An 11,945-nucleotide genomic window follows, 5' to 3' on the forward strand; every position below is an offset into this window, starting at 1 on the left:
ATGAAGGGAAAGGTAGACTGCCAAGACCACCAGCACAGAACAAACTGTCATCAGGAAAAAAACCCCACATTTAATTTCCCCTCTTTTATCATCTGCTTCTCCCTTGAAAAACCTCAATGCTTTATAGTAATAAAAATTTCACAAAGAGTAACAGTAAGAAAAGAAGATATTAAATTAGTAGACTGTCAGCTAGGACAATCACGGTCTATTAAGATAAACTTATTCTCTGGATCTCTAGATAGATTATTCTCTGTATGTCCATTTAAATGAATTACTTGCACTGCACAGGCTCTTAAGTCTTTCTAAAAGAAACAAGGAAAATAAAATATAACATTGTCACAGCCTAATGGTCCCTCCTGCCTGACAGACAATAGGAGAGAAAAAAACTTACTGAAAAATGAATGTTGAGTTGATTATTACCAAGCTTATTTTCAAAGTGGGAGGCAATTAGACCATGGAAACATTCTCTTCCATTATTTCTATTATACCAGAGGAAGATAAAGTACATAAATATAAGGATGGATGGTTATTGTTGATGCACAGTGACAGCTACTCAGTATCTTACATCAAAGAACTATGTTCTATCAGCCTAGATGTTACATAGAGACAGGCAAATATCTAACAGGTACTTATTCTAAAAATCTGAGCCACTGTTTCAAGTTGCTGGGGTCCTTTTTTTTTGTAATTGAAGAAGCTGTGGTAAAACTAGAATAAACTTTATCTGCTGTTTAACAAAACAAAGCATTTACAACAGGATTCAGGTTGATAAACTATGTTTGTAAAACATTTTCAGAAGGGCTCTTCACACTTGTCTCCTGACACTATAGGTACTCAAGCTGAAGTAGCACCACTTCGCCTCCTCTTCAGAGGTACAGAACATTGATTTTGGAAGGCCTGCTTTTAATCTGACCTCTTCTGAGGTCAATATATAACACTGATAAAAAATTACCACTAAACCTTATAATAGTAATTTTTCTATTTGCTTAACTCCAATTCACACACTTAAAAGGAGAGTGAAATTAAGCTTTAATGGGTTAAGCCCCCAAATACTAACTATTCTGGCCACGTTGGGAATCTATTTTAGATCTCTAAAGAAGAAATTCCTTTGAAACCATGATCTGATATGCAGTCAGGATCTCTCTCCTTGGAGACAGTCAAAAGGCACCTGGCCATGGCCCAGCCTGAGCAGGGGGTTTAGAGCAGACGACCACCTGAGTTTTGCTACTGGTTCTGCATTAACCTTGCAATTTCTGAACTCTGTCCCATCCACAGAACAGTCAGAACCAACCACAGAGGTCTTCTGGCTCTTGGGAGATTCCTTAAGTTTCAGATTGATTAGCATTAATAGAATACTGGTAGAAACATTCACCTTACTCTCCTCCAGCTCACAAGCCTAGCAGCTCTGAGTATATCAAGAAAATATTAACAAGGAGATATGTCAAACAAAATTAGATCACAAAAGTGCATCCTCCTTAATTCTATATTGCCAGTAGTTAAAATGAAAGCTTAGTGGAAATCAACTAGTCTTGAGTACTGAAATTATACAAAGTCTACATTTAGAACCTCTTTTCACACTTGCAGCATCCCAGTCACAGCAGCAGAACTCGGTAAAACTCCTATTTAATGAGATGTCATTTATCTGCAAATACACTTTACAATAACGTATTTCCAACTACTGTAAATTGATTTTGTTTCATTCCTTCCACGTGTCATTGTGCCACCAAAGATAACTCCTTTGATATTAATAGTAATGAAGATGCATTGCATCTGACAGCCCTAACAACATGTTTAATACAACATTTTAACTACAAGTAGATGAAGAATCAGAAGGGAACACTTTTTTTAGATTCCATTGTTTCAGAACACAGTATAAATGAAATTACCCTACTTAAAAGTTATTTCCACTTTGATATTACTTCTATTTAATATGACAGTTTTATTTTGGGAAGATTACTTTCTGACATACTGCAAATTATTTTCCCCAAACAATATGGTTTATCCTTCTGTATCTGCTGTAATCAAATTTGTCTCAATACTCTCCTATTTCTGTTCTATAACTCTGGCAATTAAACATTCTAACTTATTTTAAAATTACAATCCTGAAGTGTCGCTTGCAAAGAGAAACAAAACAAAACATGCTGTCTTGGACTCCTATGATGATTTTATTCAGGCTTTATTTCACCCACTTTGTTACCAGAAAGTGTTGCTTCTGCAGAACAACACACATTCTGCCAGTGATGCTCGTCAGATGTGACTTTTATCCTGCCATCTGAGTTTGCATTTAGGAGACTCTCCAAGCCCGCTCCCTCATCTAACCCAAGCACTGCCATTGTGTTCTCCCACAGGAAAACCATTTAGGAAGCTTCACCTTTATTTCTGTTCTCTCCCATGACATTTGTTTGCCTAAGGAAAACACCTACTTAACAAGGAGGCAAATCTCATTTATAATTGCATGTACAAAGGAAAAGAGTGTATGCTGCAATTTTAAAGCAAATTAAAAGTTTAACTGCAGGGTCAAGCCTTTTGTTTAAGGAAGCACTGTATGCAGAGCTGCTGTAAATAGCTTAACAAATATATTAACACTGAAAAAACCCAAAAACATGGTTAAAAATGAAACAAAAAGAACCCACTGCATGTGGTGCTATCCTTGTCTTTCCTTCTTGCAGCTCTTCATTCCATTAACCAAGTTCTAAGGAAACATTCTCCCTTATTTTTAGCACAAACAGAGCAACAATCAGTATGTTACAAATTACTAGCTTTTAGACCAAGTTGAGAAAGGTGACCTCCTACTACCTGCTTTGGGACAATGCTCCTCACAAAAAGCACAGAAGAAATACTTACAAGAAGAAATAATGTTAAGATGTTAGTGCTACTGAGCAACTATCCTCTCATTTGAACAGCACAACAGAGTGGAAAAGGACCTTCAGCAATGTACAACTTAAACATAAACATGGAAATTGTCATTTAGTGACAGAATGAGTTTTTAAGAGCAATAGTAACACAAACTCTCCTTGCAAGCAAGTGCCATAAAACAGAGATGAAAGAGGTGAAATGCTGCAAGCAACTCCTGACATCCAAATCCATTCCAAACAGCCAATAACCCAGTCCACTCCTCAGAGTTTATGCTGACATTTACTGTTGCTCACCACATTTACCTCCTGCTTGTAAGACTCAACATGTGCATTAATATGAACAGCTCCAGGGTAGAGCCCTGAAGTTCCAGCTATGAATTCACTTTCAGGTTAAAAAAATCACTTTGCTGTAATGACCATTAGTCCGTGCACATACTTTACCTGTACGTCGTTGGTGTTCATCCTTGTTCCATCCTTGCCAACGAAGATATCATCTATGTCAACCAGAATGTACCTATCCAAGGATAGTGTGAGCTTCTTTCCAGAGAGGAAAGAGATGGCATCTATGAAAATCAGCTTGTGCAGCCAAAAATTCAAGTTATTGCTGAAAAGGACTCGTTGAATCCCATCGTGGAGCCCCAAGTCATGAATTACCGTGGCATAGAGAGCACTTAGAGCAGCAGGTGGAGAAAGGTTTTCTGGTGTCTTTACTTTTGCAAGTATCACTGGTTGGTAAGTTGTGTGATTAATCTGGAAAACGGCCCAGTCATTTCCAAGCAAGAGCCCTTTCTCAAGCTTAGAAGGTTTAGTCACATGGAGCAGTGGGGAATGAGGGTTAATGCAACAGTCCAAAATACCCAGATTGCTGTGGACATGGAAGGGAAAACCCTTCAACTGAAAGCTCTGCAAGCTGTTCTCATTGCCTTTGTGAAACCCAATCACACCTACACCATATTCTATACAGTACTTATCTAGAAGGCCTCTGTTCCAAGAGTCCATATTCACGTACTTAAGAATATTTTCATATACTATGAGAGCGTATTTGCCTTTGTTTTTGTCTATAAGCACTGGGAGGTCACCTTTCCCAGATGCAATCTCAATGTGAAACTGAAACCTGCTAGATTCCAGAATGGTTATTATATCTTGGCCTAATGCTGAGTACTGGCTTTCCACAAACACCAGCACTACAAGGTCTGTCCTCAGGGGATCAATAGGCTTCATGGTCTTCATCTCCATCAGCTTGTATGGCAACAGTTGAGGATCACCACATTCCACTTCTGAAGAGGTTTCAGGAAGTTCATTTTCCTGTTTGTAGCCATTATACAAGTAGTAGGCAGAAATAACTATGCTCACCATACAAAAAGTGGCCAGCAAAATGACTGTTCTTTGAAAATGTCTGTGAAGTTTCAGGATAAAACTCATGGTGTTTACTTGCCTTAGATAGCTCTCAACAGCAGCATGAAAAACAAACGCAGATTCTCAACAACTTGTTCCAGTCCTCTGAAATATTTATGTCACCATTTCAGCACACACATCTATCTTCCACAAAGCTTTACTGAAGGTAAAGTCTAGGAAGAAAAGAAAATAAAATCAGAGATTAAATTGAGGCATCACCTTGTGAAGTATCATCTGCTTAAACTAATGAGGAACAAAGAAACCACTGCCAGCCAGAGGTTTCTGTTGGTAACAACTGCTCAAAATTTTGCAATAATATATTTTTCCTGCTCCCACTGCTTGCCATGTGCATTTGAAGGTCTCTAAATCTCACAGGTTCCTCAACTCAGAGGATCAAATAAAGCAGGCAGAGGCACTGAAAAGCAAGATGTAAAAGCGAAGAATTTACAGTGTTTTAGAAATTCTTTTTACCTAAAGATAAAAGTCCAAATAGACAATTGCTAACATCCCAAATATTGGAAAATTTATAACCTTCTTCCTTCTACCCCTGGGCAAACATGATTAAACAAATTCTATCTTGTATTAGTTTTTCAAAGAACCAAGGACATGCACATCTTAACTGTTGTACAAACATATACTGATACACTCTATATTATATCTATCATAGGAATTTTTTTAAAGCAAAACTTCCGTCCTGCAACATTAGAGGAAAACCAAGCATTTTTCTGGACTGTGGAGTTTTGCAAACTGTTAGAAGTACTTTTTTTTTTTCTTTTTGTTAGCAGCATCTCTTTGCATAAAAAAAAAGAAACACAGAATAATCAAGCTCTTAAATCTGAGAAAAGAAAGTAATAAATCAAAAATTAAACCTAACAGGCAGATCACCTAAGGATATACTTATGTTCTACCTTGTACTTAAGGAAAGAGTAATTGTTCAAGCCAGCAGTACAACTGCTGTCAAAACTCCCTAGTAAAACAAGTGGATGGTGTGACAAACATAAAATAATGATCATAAATCATAAACAAAGGTTCAAAGCAGATTTTGAAAAATATTAAGTGTGTCAAAATCTAGAACATGCCATGGTCACTACAGTGTACTTTGCACCCAGGTCCATTTGGAAATGGAATTAGGATAAGGTGTGGCATTAACATGGTCATTTCCCAAATGAGAGCTTAATCCTTCCATTCCTGGTTGGGTTTTTTATCCTATATTGTAAGCAAACTCGTCTTTCACTTCAGATGTTCAAAAAAGCTAAAAAATATGATGCACTTAACAGTACCTATGTAATGTCCACAGATGTAATTAAATCCTGAAGACAGATCTTCCTAGTGCCATGATGAGCATAAAGCAAAAATAAATGAGAAAAATCAGATGAGGCGTAAAAAGAAACTCCAAGTCATTCTGTTCATCAAAACTGCAAAAGTCAGCATGAAGAGCAAGTGTACATGAGCTGTCTCATTCATAGTTAAGATTCATAGCAAGATTCCTTCTGTCTGGATAGATTCTACTCTGGATAGATTTTACTCTCCTCATCTTCTACTCACAGATAACTGTTTATCAACCCCTTCTCTTCTGGGAAGACTTAAACCCAGCCTTGAACCTTACCTGCAGCTGCACAAAGTCCTGCTCAAAGCTTTTGGGTAGGAGACCTACCTTTCACCCAGGCTCACTAATTAGTGTTATACTAAAATAAAGATAACCCCAGCTTCCCAGTTTCTATCTGCAAAAAACCTGAAGAATGCATGAAGACTAAGTAACAATATGGAAGTACCTTTATAAGACCTCAACATTCTTAAACATTGAAATGTTCAATCCTTGCCATACTAGCTTCAAGAATATCAGTCTGGATGGCATAACAGAGATATTTAACACGGTAACAAGTCAGGTGACAAAGAGAAATTCCACCCTGAATGAGTTAACACCAGGGAGAGGTTTCCAGACAGATAATTTCTCATTACACACACGAAGGGTTCTCTTCATTTTGCATTTCCAATTCAGCTGCCTGAATGCCAAGAAACACATCATTTTAGTGCCTAAAATTAACACTGACTGCATTCTGTAGAAAAGCTGTACACACATTTACTTCTCTTTGATAACCACAGATCTGGTTGGTCTAGATACAGAAAAAATGAAAATTGACACTAACTTAAGCTCACAGCAAGGAAGGGCTGATGAGACAGAGCTGTTTGAACTGGGTATTACACAAGGGTTACAACCCAAGAAACATTTGCAGCAAGGACACAGCTCCTAATGCCATTCCATACAGAGGAAAATCTGGAGCCAGCCCAGAAAGCTGTGTTTTCTTCAAGAAAAGCCCTGTCACTGTATCATCAGTTCCTAATTGCAGGTACCCCCTGGGGCTACAGAGTGCAGCTGTAAGGAGGAGTGGCTGGAACTGTCAAGACAGATGTGAGGTTCGACTGTGAGGAATGAGGAATTCTCCGAGGCAGCAGGACACAGCCAGACTTGGCACACTGCCTGCTGAAGACAGGAAGTGGGATGGAACAGAGCAAGGCACAAGGTTTACATGCAGGCTCTCTTGCATCGGCTTGAGGCTTAGGTAATTTTCACTTGCTTAAGGACTGCTTTGCAATACAGGAGTTCAAAAGAACATAGAAAGAAGAGAACAAACATTTTCAAAGAGAACATATATTTTACAATATCAACAGTCTCAAAGCCTTGACAAGGTACAGTTGCTTTTCTTGAGGGACAGCAGCATTTTCCCCTGAGCAGTAGTACTTGCTGGATACTCCAGTGCTGTATTACAGCAGCATGCTACAACAACTCAGAATGTGCCCCCTTGAGAGTGACATGCTTGGGATGTGCCACACACCACACATTGTGGGATCTATGGAGATCAAGACAGTGACCTTTATCACATCTCTAGATATGGCTTCAGGGAAGATGGCCCTTGCTTGCTATCATTTCCTACAGTACAACCAAATAAAAAGCGTAATTCTCAATGTAACTGCAGTGAGTACATAAGTTGTGAGAGGACAGCTTACAGAATAGGACAGTACTTGAGGAGTCTTACTTTCATGATGGAAGAATGCAATACTTTACCAAAGAAAGGAAAAGTCATGATAGCTTCAACATCAATAAAAAACACCCAAGTATAAGAAAAATGCTCAAAGGAAAAAACCAGAAAGAGTCTAGAAGTCTTCACAAGAGTTCAAGCTTTTTAGTATTGTTTCAGTAATAAAACATCAAAAACATCCATAGTTATCATCACCAGCCTCAGCTCTTTTTGATTTCTACAGTCATGTGGAATTCTGTGACAGAGGAATATGGTCCCATCCTGTATGTCAAAGCACTTGAAAACAGGTGTCAGATATTATATTAATCCAAAGTTCCGTAAAGCTGATGGTGCAATAAATTTTACCTATAAAATGATTTGTGTGGTATTTTGCCATGATTTGAAGTAATAAAATTTCCCTGTTTGTTCTTCTATCTAGAACTTTATTGCTTTAGAAGAACCTGCATTTGATCTCCTATTTTGCATTTTCATGCCACTGTGTTAAAATTCAGATCAGGACCTTTTACCTCTGCTGCTCAAAGTAGGAGGTATCAAAATGCTCCCTTTAAGGTGAAAATTAGCATCTTTGAATATTCAGAATTTGCTTTTTAACTTACAGACTCACTATGGAGAAGATCTTGCTGAGAGAAAGCTGAGTCATGGAAGCAAGTTTTGCATTTTGTTATGAACACAGACAGCAAGGCTGAATGTTCTTGTCATCTGCAGCAGAAGTGGTTTCTGCATCCCAGAACCAGCTCATGTGAAAATCTTGCTGGTACAGGAGAGAAGTATCACCTTATTAAGCAGAAGAGTTACCATTCTGAACACACTGCTGGGCACTCACAATTACAGGCATCTGCAGGCAACCAGCATGAAACAGATGCATTTGAATAGAGATCTTCAATTTGGATTGGTTTGGGGAGGGATTATCATTTGTTATGCTTGTTCTGCTTCAGGTTTTTTAAATTCACTAACAAAGTAGTACTGATAGAACAAATATTGTGAGGAACCCCAAAGACCCAAAGCACACCATAAGTGAGTTCCTACCACTTGCAGCTTTCTTTAGTTTGTTGTTTTATTGCTGAGCATAAATGAACAAATTCTTGGCTTCTGTAAATCATTTCCCCCTAATAACCCCAATGGAAACTCTTCCAGGAGACAACACAGGCTTGGAACACAGCCTACTAAATTCTTCACCGGGGTTCTCAATCCAGTAAAAACAAATGCTCAAGTAAGAAACTGCACAGGCACATAAAACTGCACAGAATTAAAAAAAAAAAAAATACTATTGATGTTGAATCATGAGTATCAACACAAATTTAAAACTACAAGAAACTTTTTTCTGCTCTCTTAATATCAAGATTAAAGCAATGGGATCAACTAAAATGCCCATAAATAAGTGAGAAATAGTTCTCAAATCAAATTTATCAAAGCCCAGCAAGAAAACTCTAGTTTAGTCTTATCTCAGGCCTATGCTAGGGCCTTGATTAGAAACAATAAAGTTGGGTCATACTTACAGGTAAAAAACACACTCTTAGAGGGTAACAAAAATCCTTTTCACCAAGAAATACTAAAACAGAGCTAGTTCTGGATTGAGTAGTCATCAGTATTATTCAGGTATACTACATTTATCTGGAGACATATTTTTAATAACTTTTTTCTAATAATCCCCATCACTATATTCTCATTCTGTTCTTTACCAGCTATCACATACTATCACAGTGCTGGTGACATGCTGGTGATGTATTACATGAAGGATGAGTTTTAAATGAAGAGCAGAAAAAAAGGAGGCATATTGTTTAGTATGCTACTATAGACATTTAAATCTCCACTGATTAGAATGCTGCTTAGCTGCTTTGAACATAAACGTCTGCTCTGACCAGTCACTATGAAATATGACTTCAAAGGAAATATTCTCAAGTCATTTTAGTGTTACTAAAACAGAAATCTTTGGATATACAAAGGACCTGGTAGGAAGCAGTAAAGTACAACCAAACACAACCAAACCTGGGGTGAACAGCAGGGCTGATTTTTATATCAGTTATGAAAATACCAAAGTAGTCTCCAAACACTGAGTACCCTTACTTACAGCATTATTTTACTGACTAAAATATTCAAGCATTAACAGCTCAAATAAGTAAATCCAGGCTGAGAATAAGACCTTACAATTGCATATTAAAAAGACACTTTCAACTTGTAAAAATGGTGATATGATATGAGACATAAGCTGTCAAGGGAAGTCTTTGGGACCCTTTAGTATCCCATAACAAACCCTGAAATGTGTGATTATTGAAAGGCATACATTCCCTCATAGCTGTTAGAAAAAAAAGGAATGGTTCAGACAGTACAGCAATTCTGGTGGACAGAAATTCTTTTCCAAGTCCTTGAGGCAAGCAGTTCCTAGTTTCTACTGTACCTGTGATACCCTTAGCTCCATGCTGCATTGCCCAACACAGTGCTAGAGACCCTTACAGGATAGGGATTCAAGCATTACAGTTTGTCAAGAAAAAAATATCTATAAAGATTAAATATACAATGTTTAAAAATAGCTTAAAAGAAGGTTTTAAAGACTTCAGCAGAACAGAGAAGTTTGGTTTAGTCTTCAAATTACTCTTTACCTTCATACAATACTTTCTACAGACAGATCTTTAAGCTCTTGACATCACATAATTTTTCTGAGATAAACCCTGTTATTTTTCAGCAATTGCAAAAACATCACTATTTAAAGAGTAAATGATTTGCTCAAGGTCTCTGAGATAAATGTCCAGCACACTGTCTGGTCCACGCCTATACCATTACCTCCCCTCTCTTTTCTCCCCCAGCTGCCAAGTTTAAAGAGTTAATACGGCAGAGATCAGCACCATTTCTTCCGAGACACCTGACTGGGGATGCTGACAGTGAGAGAAACCCATTTCTTTCACTTACCATTCTATTAGGAAAAGAAAACCTCACCACACTAAAACCTGAAGCAATTATCCAGCACATCAGGCATCGACTTGAATAAGTTACAAGCTTTCTGCCATTTCCCGAGGGTTGCACATGACAGCTGAACCGAGCAGCAGCACACATCAATTTCTGACAGGATTTGGGGAATCCGAGGAGCTATAACCACCTGAAGTTATGAATAATTACTGCACTAGGCTGACTAATTTTGTCCCCCAGCAGAGCCATAACCAATTCCCGCAAACACTAGAGGGCAACAGCGTCGCGCAGAACAACTCCGCGAGGGGAGCGAGGGAAAAGCCCAGCCACTGAAGGGCTGGTGCGGGGATCGCGCCAGGCAGATGCTGAGTGCGCCGGGAAACAAGAAAAACAAACCCAAATCCCAAGAAACCCCACAGAACAACCCCGCAAACCTCCGCAGCGGGAGCCTCGGTCGCGGGCAGCCGCCCCGTCCCGCCGCGACCCCGGCGCGGGCGGTGCCCGCAGCGGAGCGGGAGCCCGCGGGCGGCTCGGGCACAACTTTGCCGGGGCCGGCGAGCGCGGAGCTGCGCGGCTCCGCCGGCACCGCTCGCCCCGCTCGTTACCTCCGGGCGCGCTCCGCCGACATGGCCCCGCGAGGCGCCTCCGATCCCGCTGCCGCCTGTGCCCTCCGCAGAGCCCGCTCCCGGAGAGGCGCCGACACCCGGCGGGCGAGGAGCCGCCCGGGGCGCGGAGGTGCGGCGAGGCTGCCGCCGGGGGTGCAGCAGCGCCCGGCAGCCTCGCCGCGCCCTCCCGGAGGAGGAGCCGCGCTCGCCGGCGAGGGGCGGGCGGGGGCTCCGCCGCGCCGCCTCCCACATCGCCCGCCCTCCTCCGGGGCTCGGCCGGGCCGGGGGCGGCCGCGGCCCCGCGCCCTCAGGCTGCTCCCGCCCTCCGCCACCCGCCGGGGCCGCCCCTCACGGCACCTGCGGCGCACCGCTCCCACACCGGGTCGGCGCTGCCTCAGTTGAGGGATTCTTAGTCCCTATCTTAAATAAAGTATAATTTTTAATTTTTTTTTTTTTCCCACTCCTCCGAAACCAATTTAGGAAGCCCCTGCCGCTGAAGCGCTGAGGGGAAGTTCCACTCGCAGCCTCCCGCCAAATCCCTCGCTGCCGGTGCAGCTTTAGGTACGGCCGACTTCTGAGCCGGTCTAAAGGTAGCACACAAGGGCGCAAATTCCCTCCGGTCTATTACATTTTGTCAAGACAATGTAGGGTTAAAACCTTGAGAGAAGGCCAGTTGTTAATGTATTTACAGCCTCGCTGCTTTTCTTCATTGAATTGTCTAACCCTATGCTAAACACAGTCCCACTGTATTTTTCACTGATACCCTATATCCTTGGCTCTGGAGATGAAGCTGCTCCATTACTGCAGCTGAGGGAGTTACGATTCCCTGTGTGAACTGCATTAGCTTTCACAAATGGGAAATAAAATGAATGAATTTTACAAGTGCCCTCTTGATCTAGCTAATTTGCCTCGCAATTGCCCAGTGATTGTTAGCTCACCTAATGGCTGACAGTTCAATAGATTGGATCAACTCCATCACTGGCGCTTGTCTGCCCAAACCTTCCTTTCTGTGACTAAAATGTAAAGGAGAAGAGCTACGGTCACCTGAATGTTGCTTTTTCAAACATCTGGAGAATTTACAGCTCTTAATTCAGGAATACTGTTATTTGCTTTCTCCTCTTTTTCTCCCTTTTATTTTCATGACATACTAAATA

General features: G+C 40.7%; 1 protein-coding gene across 2 annotated transcripts in view; it reads right to left on the bottom strand.

Annotated features, from left to right (window-relative positions):
- The window catches only part of LOC110484356 (bifunctional heparan sulfate N-deacetylase/N-sulfotransferase 3), a 51,679-nt gene extending 40,737 nt beyond the window's left edge, over positions 1–10,942 (bottom strand). The window contains exons 1-3 of one of the 2 annotated variants that reach the window (XM_021554945.2): positions 10,792–10,942; positions 5,528–5,573; positions 3,294–4,420 (exon numbers count right to left, since the gene is read on the bottom strand). In XM_021554945.2, coding sequence (XP_021410620.1) covers positions 3,294–4,274 — 981 coding nt within the window. In that variant the 5' untranslated portion in view covers positions 4,275–4,420; positions 5,528–5,573; positions 10,792–10,942. The remainder of the gene's footprint in view (positions 1–3,293; positions 4,421–5,527; positions 5,574–10,791) is intronic. The other variant, XM_021554944.2, reaches the window with a different exon arrangement.
- Between the last annotated feature and the right edge of the window lie 1,003 nt (positions 10,943–11,945).

This window comes from Lonchura striata, chromosome 4 (assembly GCF_046129695.1).
Source record: "Lonchura striata isolate bLonStr1 chromosome 4, bLonStr1.mat, whole genome shotgun sequence".
NCBI classification, from domain to species: Eukaryota; Metazoa; Chordata; class Aves; order Passeriformes; family Estrildidae; genus Lonchura; species Lonchura striata.